This window comes from Strigops habroptila, chromosome 4 (genome assembly GCF_004027225.2).
Source record: "Strigops habroptila isolate Jane chromosome 4, bStrHab1.2.pri, whole genome shotgun sequence".
In the NCBI taxonomy this organism is placed as follows: Eukaryota; Metazoa; Chordata; class Aves; order Psittaciformes; family Psittacidae; genus Strigops; species Strigops habroptila.
In genome coordinates, this window is record NC_046358.1 from 30,080,991 (window position 1) to 30,097,454 (window position 16,464).

The window sequence follows — 16,464 nt, forward strand, 5'->3', positions numbered from 1 at the left end:
AAATTGAGAACAGGTTGAAAAATTACCACTGCATGCAAACAAGGTGTTGCTTCACATTGGTTTTGATCGTAAGATAGAGCCAGAGACAGCTGTCACATAATTGCATTCTATATTTAGTTTATTCAACAGTTGAAATCGATTGATTTTGAGAGTTCAGAATCAGATTTTCATCATGTCTTTTGATAGAAAATGCACTGGGATTTAATCAGCTTCTCTTTATGTGCCGCATTTAAGTCTATTTAGGTTGTTATATCAAGTGCTGGTGCTTGATACAAGTTCTTCAAATCACCTAGATGAATGTCTTCAGTACACATATAATTGTACATGAAATGCAAGCTGAAAAAAGCTATTTAGATCCAAGTGTGTGGGGCAACTAGAGCCATGTTGTGTAAACACAGTCATTGCTGAAAGAAACTGAGTGCTCCACTGAATGACTTCAAAATGCATTCTGGTGTCAGATTGTTGGCAGTCTGAAACACAGTAGTTTTTTTATTGTTTATAGACTAAGAAGAATTTTTTTTTAGTGAACTATTCCCATGTGCTAACACAGATTTTTAAAGCTTGTGATAGATATTTTAAGAAAGAATACAAATGTTAGTGCCTTACTTTTGGGACTAATACTAAACATAATTTTACTACAGCAACTTCAAATCTAGAACTAAATGTGTAAGGTTTTTTTTTTTTTGCATTTACTTGGAAAAAGATATGTGCTGTGACGAAATTCTTAGCCTGAGTTTTTTGCCATTGAAATAATGGTAGAAACCCTTCTCTCAGTTTCAAAAGAGAAGATTTGAACTTTGGACTACAGGGGAGAGAAAAAATGTCACAGCGAAAGAAGCCAGTATACAGTTTATGGTAACTGTGTTCCTTCTGCAGTTTCAGTTGGTATGGTTTACAGATGTACTTGCATCACTTGCTGTCCTAAACAGATTTATTTCTGCTTTAGAATGTCCAGAAGTTGTTACTTGCTATACTAATGATGATGAATTTAATTTCAATAACATCTGTATCTTGTCTATCCCTTTATCAGCCCTATGTTAGGAAACCATTATGTGAGGACATTTCTAAATCAAATTTCCATTAATAAATGTATTGCAGCCCCAGTTGCTGTCTGCATTGTGAAAATTATGTGTGCATTGTCTTTTCAATAGGGTGCCTATTTCTTCCAGTGCCCAGAATGAATAAAATTCCTATGATTATCAAGGTGTAATTTATCTTGAAGGACAAATTAATGTCTGTAATATTTCATTTCATACATATATAGTTGTTTTATTTTCATTTCAGCCATTGTATGTAGTTTATCAATCAGTACCAAAAGAAAATATATGGATTTGTAGTTACCAAGTTTATAATAGAACTTGCTTTTAAAATGGTTACATATTGGATGATGCTTTAACACGGAACATGGTTTTAAAGAGCAACTGCATTTTTCTCTTCAGAGCATGTCAGCTATAACATTTTGAAATTATGAGAATTTTTGAAGGTACAGTGTAATATTTTTCCAGCACCCTGTTAAAAAAAGTCTCCTTCTGTGACCATACCCTGTACATGCTGCTCCCATCTTGCATTTCCCAGATTCTTCTGTGTTGAGGAGAGATGTGAAGAAATCAATAACTATTTTTCTGTGCCATTTTCTTAACCTTCATTTGTTCCTTTGCTTCTTGATGATGCAGTAGACCTACTGATTATTTCCAAGGGTTTCTACTTTTAATGTTACTAAAAAAAAAATAAAAATCTCTACTGTTAATTTAATAATGTAACTTAGTCCCTTAAAATTTCTTAATAACTTGCATCTTATGTGTTGTCTGATATGGTAAAAAAATCTCACGTCAAATTTTCCATTTGCTGAAGGAGAAATAGTGAACTGAATTCAAATAGTGTTTGAGTTTGCAATGCCATCTTTTTTCCTTGACTTCCTATTTTTACCTAGTAGTAAACAGGCCTTTGTGATCCTTAGTGTTTGCCTTGGTGCTACGAAATGGTAGCAGGTAATTCTCATGACTCTCTTAAATAGGTTTCTTAGTTTTGCAAAATATTATTTTCATACATTGTGTTCCCATAATAGACTGAGACCTTTTTATCCCCAAGGATGTTGAAATTAATGTTGTCACTGTTGCTCATCTGCTTCATATTATATAATTACTATTTGAACCAGCTACTCTGTATTACTTAGGATTTAACAGAGAATAATCCCTCATCTTGTGTGCTCTGGAATTAGCTGTTCCAAGAGCATTTGTTTAAGAAATCACTTCTTTAAGCCTTGTTCCATTTACCAGAACATGAGATACATTGTAAATATATTTACAATATGCTAGCAAGTACATCTTATAAGCACGCATTTTGAGACATAAAAAAGCCACTTATTTGATTTTATTTAGAGAAGTGATGTACTGGTGTCAGTGTATACTAATTAAACACAATTTGCAGTGATGTATCTGACATCACAGGAAAGATAAAAACCCCATCATAGGGAGCTGAGGCAAAACAACACCATGTTTCACTTGTAAAATATCTTACTGGAAGCACATAAAATGTATGATTTGGCTAAAAGGTCGTTTATTTCCCGCTGTAACCATCGGTCTAATACAGCATACCTCTCCTTTCCCTGCGGGTACCGCCTGGCCTCAGGGATCCCACCCACCGGAGTCAGCACCACGGACAGCGCCGGGCTCAGCCCGCGGGGCGGAGGCGGGAGAGCTGTGTGAGAGTCGCGGGCTTTGGAAAGAGCCTGGAAAGGCCAGGCCACCGCCGCTTGTGTGCCTGCCGAGGAAGAGAATGGAGCTGGTATCAGAGTCCTAGCTTACATCTGCAATGCACACAACAATGTAACGCTGGCGGAGGGATGTCATGGGTCCTAGTGACTACAGACGCGAAGACTGCCCAGCATCAGTCAGTCCTACTGGGTGGAGATATCCAGGCCAGTAGAGGCGAGAGGAATTATGTGTGTTGAAGCCGAGTGGAAAAACTAAGCAGAGTAAGGGTAGAGCAAAAGGTTGTGATACCACACTGCCTTCTATTACTGGCAAAAACAGATGCTGAGTGTGTAAAATTTCACTTGCGCTCCTTATGTGGTCTAGCAAACTATGACAATGAATAGTCTTCCTCTTGGAACTTTCTCTCCAGCATTCCCTCATCATAGAGATGGTAGTCAATTCCAGAACAATGAAAAGGAAATACTGGCTGCGTGGCATGTGCCATGCAGCTGTTCCCATCCTCCTTGCATTGCACATACATGACTACAGTTTTGGGTTCTCCTGTTCATTACAGGAAATATGATCTGCAACTTCCCACTAGAGCCAATGTCATTACACTCTGAAGTTTCTCCCTGATTTCTGTTTTTCCTTTTCCCTTTTACTAGCAGTGGTTTTGGAATATGTGGCTGAAACCAGCCTATTCACTTTCACTAACCAAATACTCTCTTGTTCTAATCTCTGAGTTGTGAATAAGAGCACAAGATTAAAACTTTAGCTCTGTTGAGGTTAATACCCCACATAGCATTGATTTCAGGAGGTCCAGAATTTCACTTTAATAAACAAACGGAAGTATATATTTATATAGAGTAGAAGAAAGTAGAGACACCATAATTATGTATTTTTTGTACATTCATGTTTAAACGTGCAATAAATGTGCAGTAAAAAGAAAATTAATATATTCTTTATTTGTATCACAAAAATGCTTCTACTTTTAAATGAGCTTTTGCAACAGCAGAGGCCAAATATGTATCAAATGCCTGTCTGTTGATAATCCAACCAATTAACATTTAAAAGCTTGAAGCAAGTTATTTCAGTCATCATGTACACTCAGTATTTTTCAAACCTGCCTTCTCGTAAGCTTTGGCTAATGAGGGGAAGAGTCTTGCAGTTGTAATCTTATTTTTAGCCTCAGTATATCTGTACCTTTATGGAACTGCAAAAAATCTTACTAGCAGTTTGATTAAATATATATTAACATTCAAAACAATCTGTGGACTTCAAGGGAAAGCAATGTAGAAATGCCAATTTTGGGGTTTTTTGTTTTTCAAAAGGAAGACTGATAATTTCTTTTGCGTATTATTACCAGAATGAGACTAAGCATTGTTATAAACTTTTTCTGTAACCACCTTTCCCATGAAAAGAGCTGGGACAGCAACACAGAACAGCTATGCAGCGTTAACATCAGATTAGAAAGAAGAATATGTTTTGTACTTCTAAGACAAGCTAGTTGGGAATTTTGCAGTCTCTCATCTTAGGGACTCCTGAGAAACTGTGGCTACTTGAGTTCCAAGGTGCTCTGGCTATTTAGGAAGCAAAGAGAAGGGAAAAAGACTGCTTATGATTTTTGTGGAAGTAACATTTGCTTTATCTGTTGGTATACATATATGTGATTTTTTGTCCTGATTAGGGATAGAAGCCTTTTTCTACTGTTCTTTCTTTTTTCTTTAAAAAAATAAATTTTTATGGAAGGGCAAGTTTCCTTGGCTGTATATTTGACACCAGTTTCGGGCTGCATGAATCTCTCTGCAGACTTCTGTCATATGCACCTTGTGTTGTTTTCAATAAACATGTGGGACTGAAAGCTGCATTTGATCCTGGTGTCACGAAAATCTTTATTGTCGGAGCTAGAGATAAATATCATCTGTTGGTGTTCTAGACTGTGAAAAAAAAAAGTTAATATAAAGCTAATTGACTAGAATGCTCAAATGCCTGCTTTTATTAAAGAATTCTTTTTCTAAAACAATGTCAGGAATAACATAGTATTAATTTTACTCAAGAAAGATTTAAGAGGAAAAACTCCCACTAATTGAAATGAAAATAGAGTAACATGGAAAAATGCCTCCAACATGAAGTAACTGGTTAGAAGTAGATGTTTTGTGGATGAAATGTCAGTATGACTAAGGAAATAGTAGAAGAGAAACAACAGTTAAAGAAATGGAGATATTCAAGTAAATCCTGGCTAAACACATGCACTTGGAAAGCCAAATCTGTGCTGAAAGTAACGGGAAAATGGTTGGTGTTATTTTCAATTGCTAAACCAGGCTAGCTTTCAGAACAAGTATTCATGTTTATGGTGCAAAGGTGTTTGCATGACCATGTAACGTACATATATTTAGCCGCCTAGGGACTCGACAGAGCGACAAAGCTGGAAGCAGGTTCGGGTCGTGACGAGAGGTTCCCCCGCACTGCTGCCTCATGCAGCATAGAAGTTGGTTCCCCACCTGGGACATCGGGGAATGGTGACTTTCCCACGTAAAGCGCTCGGAGATCCACAGGTGAAAAGTTGTGCCATGAGGAAGCTAAGGCACGGGCGGGGAAGCGTGCGGTGTCTGAGGCAGGCGGTGGGCTCAGGGGTTGAATAGGAGTGGTTAAAATGACAGCTGAAATTCTCTTCTTGGATGAAACGGACCCGGCGTGCCGTTGGGCCCCGGGGAGAGCGCGGTGGGGGGCGAAAGGAAAGGCAGGGAACCGGGATGTTCCCCGACGGAGCAGTGAAAATACGAACTAAACCTGGGGGAGAGGGAGAAGGCACAGCCTCGCCTGGAAACAAACACACACAAATAACAGTCCCGCAAGCCGCCCGTTACCTCCTGCCCCTACCCACGACAGCCCGCTGGCCGCTCCGCGCCCTCCGCACGCCGCCATCTCCTCACGGCTCCGCGGGCCCGCCCCGCCGCCTGACGGCGCTGCCACCGCGCAGGCGCAGCCCGGGGTGCTGGGCCGAGGGGGGGCGGGGGCCCGGAGCGGCGCCGCGCCCTCGCGCCGCGTCCCGGGCGGTGTCTCAGCGCAGCCATGTCTGGCGGCGCGAGGCGGCGAGGCGGGCTCGGTCGGCGGCGCCCTCTGTGAGGCGGCGGCGGACGAGCGGCGGCGGCGGGCATTCATGTCGGCCGCCAGGGATTAGCGCGGCGGACACCCAGCCGAGCGGAGGGGGCGGCTGACCCGTCGCCCCCTTCCCGCGGGGTAACCGGCGGGAGAGAGCCGTACCCGGCTGGCGGGGGCAGGGGGGACATGGCTGACCGGAGCGCGCCGAGCTGCCACCTGCGGCTGGAGTGGGTCTACGGTTACCGGGGTCACCAGTGCCGCAACAACCTCTACTACACGGCGGCCAAGGAGATCGTCTACTTCGTGGCGGGGGTCGGCGTGGTCTACAGCCCCCGGGAGCACCGGCAGAAATTCTACCTGGGGCACCAGGACGACATCATCAGGTACCGCCGCGGGCCGTCGGGCCGCATCCCGCCTCGGGTCCCAGCCCCCTCCGGGCGCCCCGGCCCGGCTCGGCCCCCGACCGCTCCTCCCGCTCCCTTGGAGCGAGGCGCGAGTGGCCCCCCGCCCGCCGCCGCCTGCCCCAGGTTCCGTCCCGGGCTGCGCCGGCAATCCGCCTCCCGCGTCCAGGCAGCGCTGTGCGGATCCGGGGAGCGGATCGAAATACATCAAGGACAGTCAGCTCTTCCTCCTCATCCCTCCCACTCTGGGCTTCGCCGTGGGCAGAAACAGCCTGGAAATGGCTTTTGGCTGTCGGGTTTAACGGTCCGTGTCGTCTGTGTCCCTATCGCCAACCGGTGCGCGGTGCCGAAACTTGTCCGGGCGCTGGTGCGCCGGTGTGTCCGGCGCGGCACACCACGGCAGCCTGAGGGCCGAGGCTCGGTCCCCGGCCGCTCCTGAATGTCAAAGGGCCGGCGGGAGGAGAAGGAGTAATCTCGTGTGTACCCTGAAGTGCTTGGGCTGCGGAGGAGGTTAATCTGCAGCAGGTAGACCTTTGGCTCGCGTTTAAGAGGCGACGATTACGTGGGGAGCTAGTGGCCTGCCTGTAACTCACGCAACTTTCAGGGTGATCGTAAAAGATCAGCCTTTCTTGCAAAATTGAAGCTTCTCCTGTAGCTCAGTAGTTCATTTGGCAGTGAATGTTAGCAGGTGCTGAAGTTCATAAGAAAAATAATTACAAACTGATGTTGCAGAACAAATGTGCTGGTGACATTTCTTAAATGTATTTTCAGTCTAAGGATGCTTTTATAAGCCTAGTGGTGGTGTGAGATCAGTGAGAGAATTTGAGGGGTATGAAGGGCAGATGTGAGCCTGAGTCATCAATCCTGTCCCTTCCAGTAGGTGTCATTGCGGATGGATTTTAAATTCTGATTCCTTTTGCTCTTCCTCTTGGGGTAAGAGCTAGCAGTAGACAATTGGGTAGGCAATTTTCAGCACGAAATTTGTTTCTATGATGCTTAGTGTTCCAAGACATATGTTAGAAGGTATGCATTGCTCATATGAGTAACAGGTATTACCTGTGGAGAGCAGAATAGGTGCTACGTCTCTCATTTAAGCTCTTAGACACACTAGAAAACTTAGTCATAATGTTCACTTTTTTCTTTATTTAAATCTTCTTAAAAAATTAAGTACTTCTGGAGTATAGCTGTGAATGTCTCTTAGAAGAGTATCATATCTATGGTACGTTTTGCCTTCATGCTAAAAATGTGACGAAAAAGGTGGGCAGACAATGTACCATTATAGATTGTTGTACTAGGGCTGTTGAATCAGAAGTTTGAATCACTGTTATTTACATCATTTAATGCTTTAAAATTGTCAGTTTAATCCAGGAAAAGTGTTTCTTAAGAAGTGCTTGCCATGTCTAATGTCAGGTGTTGCGGGAAGTCCAAATCCGCAACTTCTCATTGTGTTAAGGAAGCACAATTAATTCTAATGTAAGGTCCAAAGTTGCCATAGCGTAATTACACGTTTAATGCCATGCATTCATCAGTGCTTCCGACTGACACCTCTCATTTCAGAAGGACTTGTTATGGTACAAGAATAACGTGATTTGAGCTACAACTGGGGAAGTTGTTTATGTTTTCCTGTGGTAACAGTTTTTTGCTCACTCTCTTCTCAGTTTTGTTACAATGTGCTACGTTTGGCCAAAATGTGATAGAACTCATTGTTCAGAATAGTACTAAAACAAACAATGTGTCAAAAGTCAGCAAACCAGAGAGAAAGGATACAATGACTTTATCTGATTTGTATGAGTATGTACTTTGATTTGTACGGTACCATGACCTGGCATACCGGAGTTTCTCCTGCTTTGAATATAGTTCTAAGTGTGTTAAAGCATTACAGATTTATTCAGTTAGAATTTTGCATGCTTCTTACATGCAAAGGCTATGCAGAAATGTTAGTATGCTTAAAGAAGAGTGCTTGATTTAAAAGCAGCATGGCTATTTCTAATAGTAAGATTAGACTTGCAGTGATCAGTGTTTTACTAGCTGCTTTTTCTAAAAGCAACATGGTACCATTTAAATATCATCATCCCATATTTTTCCTGGCTAAACTTGGGTACCTAGGCATGTTAGTTCTCAATATTTAAAGCAGTCATAGTAGGAAGGTGAAGTAATAGGTGCAAAAGTGGGATTATATAATACAGTAATCGGTGTTACTAAATTTTCTCTCTGAAGATAGCAAACTCAGCTGCTGTACTGCAAAAAAAAAAAAAAGGGGGCAACAAAAAACCCCATATGTTTTGTGTTTTAATAGGCTCTGCAAGTACTGTCCGAACGCTGAGCCATTTGTGATGTTCTAGGGAGGATCGAGAGTCTTTTTACAAGTATGGGATCTCATTTGTGAAAGCAGGTCTTGTGTCTGAAAATCTGACATATTTAAAGAATCGAACTTCCATGAGCACAGCTCCATAGCTACAAAAACTAAGCAGTATATATCATGCTACGTGGTGATATTATTAGTACTCTTCATTATGAGAACTTTTATATCATTAGCATGCTTTGGATGACATTCTAATTTTAAGTATCAGTCAGGAAGAAAGGAATTACAATTTTTAAGTCAGAGACCAGTTCTTTATAATAGTAGAAACCAGTATTAGATTAATGGACAGCTAATTTTCATTTAGAAAATGTCTTTCTAGAACTAGCAGTTAGTTTGTCTCTGCTGTGGAGTTTTACCTCCTTTTGTTAAACAAAAATCTACAAACCTTCTGTAAGTTTTTTTATATGATTAGATGTTTAAACATAATTTATTTCTAGTATAAATGTATAGTCTTAATTTTAATCACAGTTTCCACACATGCACCCCTTCTCAATCCCCCAGCCTCAGTTAACTCTGTATTGAAAATGAGAGCTCTTTTTCAGCGTTTTGTCCCTCAGTTCTATCAAACAAGTTTTTGAAATAGAAGAGGATCACCTGGGGCCTCTTTTAGTAGTCTGGTTTTTGAATTGAACAATCTCAGTCATTCAGCTCCCATCTGTCTTTAAAACGACTTCTGCTTTCTGGTGAGCTTTTGTTTTTTATATTTTGTTTTTTTGTTATCTCTCCTGAGAATTACTTTCCAGAAACGAACCCAGTATTCTGGAGGACAGAGTGTATCATGTCTTCAATCTTATCTCCCATTTCTTGTGCATCCTCACATTTTTCCTATGGATGTCCTCCTGGGTGTGTGCTGACACTTGTGGAACACGTCACTTAGACGCAGAAGTGCTTTGGAGATTTGCGTCTTTTTGGAGTGCTGATAACTGAGGTTTTTTCTTGTGTTTTTTAGGAGTAAAGAAGGAGGAAAATCTTGTACCTGAAACCTCAGGTCACTTGATTTGATAGTTCTATCCACTGCCACCAGCATAACTTGGGTGTCGACTCTTTTTCCAGGAGATGAGATCCCCTCTCCAGCCTGGGCTGTGTGTATGTAGGAGATACTAATTTTGAATGAATATGTGAATTATTTCTGCAAAGTTACTGATATAAACCGTGTGTTCAGTAGGATTTAATAAATCACCAAACTAGCTTGTGAGGTGTAGATTAGTTTACTTTATGGTAGAAGAGGAAGAAACAGTGTCTTGGTGTGTTCTGGTTAGATCTTTCCTTTGCTCTCTATTCATAATTTTAGTGTTTTAGAGGAACATGGGTTAGTTAATGTAGGCTGTCCTTCCCATGTCTGAGAGACCTTCGGGGGCTCATATTTAATCCTGATTTGTATAAAGATTTCAGAAGACACTCCCTCAGAGTATTAGTTTGTCATATGGGAAACTGATGCTCATGTTGAGGCTCCTTATTTGTCTGGGCTAGCTAAAATGTGTTTATATACTTTCTCTGATGGAAAGTGGGAAAATTGGAAACCCTGAACTCATCCACCTTTATAAATGGCTGTCTGCTGGCAAAAGCCTTTGATGTTACCAGGACTATGCTCTATGCTGACATGCTCCAAGTAGACTTTTAGAATAATTTTTCCCTTTAATGCATTTTTCCATTTTTGGTTGGTTTTTTGGTTTTTTTTTTTGGTTTGGTTTTTTTTTTTGTTTTTTTTTGGGGGGGGGGTTGGGGGTGGGGGTTTGTTTGTTTGGGTTTTTTTTTTCCCCCTCTTATTTTTCCCCTTAATGCTAGCCTTGTGGTTGTCGTCTTTTGTGAGCTTCAGAGTATTAGAATTTTCACCTGTCATTGATGGTGCTATTGAAATGCAAAAGCACAACCTAAGATCAAATCAGTGCATCTTTTTGAGATCTTTAGTAGACTTGGCAAAAATGCATATTTTGTTTTCCATGACATCTGTTATTCAGTCCAAACTTCAGCACTCATTTGTAAGTCTGTCCTTGTGCACCATTATCTCGATGCTGGCTCAAAACAACCATGCAGGTCAAAGAAAGAAGAGGAACTGTGTTCTGCTGTCAAAGGGAGACAAATGAGGAAGAGCTGTTAACCCTCTCCTATTTTTTTTAATATCCATTGTGTGAGTTGGCTGGCAAGTAACAGTGCTGTTGTATATTCTTCCTACAACTTTATCACCAGTAAACAGTGACTGCTTGATTAAGATGTTTGTGTTATGTTTAGGTATTGTTGTTAAAGGTAGTAGCTGGCGCATCTGCTAGGAAAAACACTTGAATTTCTGCTGATAATGCCATCTCTATCTGCTGTAGACCAATGATAGGCTGTGTCTAATAAGTTCATTTCCCCACTTGTCTAGAAATCTGTGTTTTTTCTTGTCTCTAAGTTTGGAGAAAGAAATCATGCATCGTCTGCCCTAGGTCTCATGCAGAGTTCTGTTCTTAGGGCAGATAAAACTTTAAAAGTTATTCAGAAAACATTAAAATTCTTTACTATTACGAGTTCTAGTACCAGAAACTAACAGATCCCCTGCTACAAAGTCAGAGGAGAAAGAATTCTACCTTCAGATTGGTTAAAAACATCTGGTTCTTTTTCTCTTTGTGCCCCTCTGTATCCAAGACTGTAGAAGGGTGAATTGCATGCTAGCAGAAAGCAGAAGCATATGCGAGACAGGTAAAAAGAATGACAAAGCATTTCTCTGTATTCTTTCAGAGACAGAGTTTGGCTGTTTTCAGCAAAATAGTTTACTTTTCTAAATCACAGCTTTTGTCAAGACAGTTTTTCTTATTTTTTTGCTGCAAACTCTGTAGGAATCATCTTGGACTTTATTTCCCAAGGAACAAAAAGAAGTAGCCAGACCTCTGCTCAGTCAGAACTGTGGTCTTTCTGGGCACTTTATTTAAGACTGTTGTTGTCTTATTTCAGAATTTGGCTCAATCTACAAGAGGTTGTCTTGCGTCAGATTCTGTGATTTTTACTCCTGTATTCCAAGGCAAAATAAGCCATTTCTTTTTAGTGTCAATATTTCTGAGGTTCTACTGAAAATCAAAATTACTAAAATCATGTCTTCTCCCAGGTGTTAATGCTGTATACCAGCTCTGCTTGAAGGAAATTTTTCTCCCGTAACATTAGTCTGACTGTCAGCATCTAAGAATTGCACTTGCTCACTCTGTCTGACTGCTGCTAGATAATGTTCTCCAAGAGCAGGTCTGGGGTCTAGGCTTCCTGTGTGGCTGTCAGCTGTGGTTTGCAAACAGAAATTCTAGCAGTGCAGTGAATAGTCACATCCTAGTTTTGAATGATGACTCTGGTCTTTTTGTCCTTCTCTGTTTGTTAACCATGCATTGTTATGACTTTGTGTGACTAACTGCTGGACGACTTCTGTAAAGGTGCTGTGCATTTCTGCCACCTCACAGTATCATTCTGCCTCACTTTTCGTTAGGTCTGTGTCATGAAAAACCTTATGAAAGAAGTATCTTTTCTCAGAAAAGAGCCAAGCCCATTCACAAGAATGTAGAGGAGAATTATTTCCATCTTTTCTATTCCTCCAGTAGACTGACACCCTAAGATCCATCCTAGTTCTGAAAGACCTCATCAAATAGTTCAAGTTCCTGAGGAAAGGCTGAGAGAGCTGGCACCATTTAGCCTAGAGAAGAGGAAGCTTAGAGGGGATCTTACCAATATATGTAAATACCTGAAGAGAAAGTATAAAGATGATGGAGCCAGGCTCTTTTTCAGTGGTACTGAGTGACAGATCAAGTGACTTTCCAACCAAAAACCAAATTTGGAGCCCCAGGCTGAAGAGTGGAGACTTCCAGAACTGGAAGTTCAGTTCCAAAGCTTCAGGATTCTGACCTCAAAAATTCAGTTATGATCTTCTTTTCACATGCAAATTCAAATAAAGTAATTTCATGTAAATCTATAGTGAAGGAAAATATTTCTGAAATTATTTTTTCTTTAAGAAAATTAGACACTGAGAATAGATTGTGGTTTTTTTGCTATGCAATAATTACTGTGAAACCTAATAGTGTTAATTGTTTTCTGCAAAGAGGAGCAGGCTTTGAATGTGTGCTAGTGTGTCCCTGCTCAAACATGACATGGGGTTCATTCTCCATTCACACTTGGAAAACTTCAAAGGATGAAAGCAATGTAATGCTGAAGTCATATCATGTGCACCATTCTGAGAGGTTTATTACAGCAGCCCAAATCACTTGACAAGATCGATTCACCAAGCTAAGGTACTTCTTTGAATAAGGCATTTTCCTTTCCTGAGTACAGTATTTTGAGAGACTGGTTGTTTGGTTTTTTGTTTTGTGGTTTTTTGGTTTTTTTTTTTGGTTTTTTGTTTGTTGTGGGGTTTTTTTGTTGTTGTTGTTGTAGGTTTTGTTTTTGTTTTGTTTGTTGTTATTGTTTTTTCCCCCCAGGAAGTTTAGATTTGTAACTTAAAAAATCAAGTCTCCTTAGCTTATACTTAGGCTTACATGGTGCCAAGACTGTTTTGTATATACTGAGGATAAATCTATCTACTATCACTTTGTCATCTCCAGGTGATCTTTAAGGGCATAACCAGTTTATTTCCCTCCATTAAAGAACTCATGACTTAATAGGACCTAAATTATGTCATAATTAATCTGATCAGTCCTCCTAAGAGCCTCTAGCTCAACTATCTTTTGGCTGTCTATGGCATTTCTTACAGCACAATGGCATGGCATTTTGTGCCATGGTTCATAAGGACAAAGGTCCAGTTAAGCTCTGTCCAGTTTTTCATGTTAAGTGATCTCAAATTGTCAAGTGTGTAAAAGTCTGGAGGGAAGATTTGCATTTATATCTTGCGTAGATCAGAGGGAGAGGGGAGAGAGAATTATCTGCTTTTTCTCTGAGGAAAGCAAGGTTTTCTGGACAGTTCTAAAGCTGTTCTGGATCACATGTTGTACCAGGCTGGAAGATGTTCTTTGAGGGATTTATTGTCCAATCTTCATTACAAGCTTTTTTTTTTTTTTTTTTTTAATTTTTATTTTTTTAACTGAGGGCTTTGTGTGTCATCTTTTAAAAATATCTTGCTTGGATTCAGTTAGATAAAATGTAAATATTTTAGAATACAAGTCTAAATTGACTTGTATTCTAAATACTAAATACTAAAGAATATTACAGAATAAAATATTTCCTGGATTCAGTTTTGAAATGGGGTTAGAACACACCTGTTGTTTAATATGCCTTCATACCATTGAAAACTTTATTTTTCCCAGTTAAAACTACATAAATAGAAATACCAAAAATATCCAACCAGAAACGAATGTCTAAAACATACTAGAAGTTGATTAAAGTAGATCGACACAGCAAGGAGCTACAGGCTTATGTGCTTGCCTTCATGCATCATGCTTTTCATAGCCAGCAGTCACATCACCTTCTGATCTGATTCTGTCAGCACTTGGAGGTGGGGTCAGATCAGGTCAGTACTTAAATGAGAAAACATCTTGGTGCTGTAGGAAACGCTTCTTGTGATTTGGTAGTTGGCACTTTTCCTCAGACTTAATGCGACAACACAAGGCTCTAGGACAAACAGAGAAGAACAGGAAATATAGCAAAAGGCTTAATAATGTATGATCATCAAAAAACTTACAGGGTTTTTTGCAGAGATTTTGAGGTCTGCCCTAATTTTTTTCACTTTTCCAAATTGCAGTCAAAGCAATTATGTTTCTGCTTACCTATGTTTTCCTCTGATATTTTAATTTGTTAGTCATCCTCTTGATGAGGTAGGAAAATAGATTATGTTCCTGGCTGTTTTTTTAACAGCATTATGAAGTTAAATTATTATCGTGTTTACAGTGTTACTATGATTGTGATAGGGAAGAGCTTAGTGTGTTTGAATAACATAATTTTTTTGAAGGGTTTGTCTGAAGTCAGATGTTTGGGTTTTTATTAATACAAAATAGAAAGTTTCAGTTAAAACATAACATAGCTTCAGGTTTAAAAGTTAATTATTTAAGAATTGGATTATCCCCCTTCTATATTGAAAAACATAGTATACTAGATCTGTCTGATATATATAAAAAAAGAGTTTAGATTTTACTGTAATTATTAACACATGCACCATAGGCTTTTTAAAAAGCATACATTGCTTGAAACAAAACCTGAAATAATTGTAAAACCTCCCCTGAACAAGAAAAATGATAAAAAGTTATATCTGGTTTTATGTACTCTACAATTTTTAGACTTTAAAGTTTAAGCTGACAGTAACATAAAGCTAAAATGCAAGAGAATTTAGTTTTACATTATATAATATCTCAAGGGTCTTCAAAATGTAGTTTACCTAGTTTTCAAAATATTATTGTATCACAAAGTTACATTTGTGATTTAGGACAGCACTTTTGGTTAGCATCAAGGATTTTAAAAGAAAAATAATTTATGACTCATAAATGGAAAAACTGTCTAATCTGGGCCAATGAGGGTCAGTCGTATGCTCAGTTTAAAATTTTGATTTCTTAAGATACCCTTACAATTATAATGTTCTTATAGTATTATCAAGGAAATTGGTTTATTCACCATATATTTATTTGATGTGGAATAATATGTTGCTTTTGGTACTTTTGTGTGTTAGACTAAGTTACTGAGCACTTGAAATAACTTAAAAAGAAAAATAAAGTTAAAATATTCCTTGAACTTATGTGGGCATCTTAATAATTCAGTGGAGTGTTCAACCTAGATGTTATTAACTGTTCTCTTGGAAAATATGTATAGTCAAGATTTTCTACAAGGTGCCATTCTGGTGTCAGTGCCATTTGGTGTAGTATGATTTCCCCATGTGCATCGGTTAAGCACCTTACAGAATGTTATAGGTACATATAAATTACTTGCATTAGGGTGCAGATTGCTCTGATTACTCCAGTGGCTATAAAAGACTTCAATTTCTTCAAGAGATAGGAGATGTCATTATTTGTATTGCTCCTGTAGCTATTACAGTAGTAATAGACTTTGGAAATGCAGGGCTCGGTTTGCATAAAAAAGGTCAGAATCAGCCGAGATTGCCTTAACTCTTGATAGCAACAGATATGATTGAATTTTTAAGCCATGTTTATGGTACCTATCTGTTATATATTGCATAAGATAGAAACCCCAAACATTTCCACTGCATGAATTGTGTGATAAGAAATCCCTGGAACATTTTTGGTGTTGACCACCTTTACTTTGATTTCAAGTTTTTGTCTTTCTGCTTCAATTTTGGTGATGAAAATGGCAAAAATTGTCTGCCAAGGAAGAGGACAAACTTTGATATTCAGTAGTAGCAGATATCTGAGTTGAGCAGAATCACTCCTGGAGACATCTTCATCAGCCTGGGAACTTAAAGAAAATCTGTCCTTCGGAGTCCCCATCCTGACATACCTATTATTTTGTCGATAGGTGAGGAATTCCACTTCTACACTGCATTTAAAGCTAGATGTCTTTGTGTGACCATTTCTGTTAGAAAAGCAGGGTTTGGGTTTGGTGTTTTTTTTTTTTTTTTTTTTTTTTTTTTTTTTGTTTTTTTTTTCTTGTTATTTTACTTAGCTGCAAGAAGATACCCATATTATTAAATCTCTAGAGAAATCTTATATCTCTTCTTCAGGATAATTTTCCTTGGCCTACTTGAAAAAGACTTTCCCTTAACTGGGAATCCTCATTATTGCTGAAGGGCTTCCTGGTAGACTCCTTTTGTTTCGAATAGGATCTGTATGATGGTGCCTGATGCTTAGCCTTCTATGAAAGCCCTGGGTATTCAGATATTACTTCAGAAGATACAGTTAACAACCCTTACAGCCATTTCTCACAGTTTTGTAATTTTGTGTCACTGCTTGATCTTCCAAACTTTTTCATGGGAGTTTTCTTTATGGCACCTGTTGCTTTGGCCTGCAGACAGGATGGATCA

At 39.5% G+C, this 16,464-nt stretch overlaps 1 protein-coding gene across 4 annotated transcripts in view; it reads left to right on the forward strand.

Moving 5' to 3' along the window:
* Positions 1 to 5,751: 5,751 nt before the first annotated feature.
* EML5 (EMAP like 5) overlaps positions 5,752 to 16,464 on the forward strand; it is a 102,589-nt gene continuing 91,876 nt past the window's right edge. For 3 of the 4 annotated variants that reach the window (XM_030482933.1, XM_030482934.1, XM_030482935.1), the window contains exon 1: positions 5,982 to 6,178. In XM_030482933.1, coding sequence (XP_030338793.1) covers positions 5,982 to 6,178 — 197 coding nt within the window. Of the gene's footprint in view, positions 6,179 to 16,464 lie in introns of all 4 variants that reach the window. The other variant, XM_030482932.1, reaches the window with a different exon arrangement.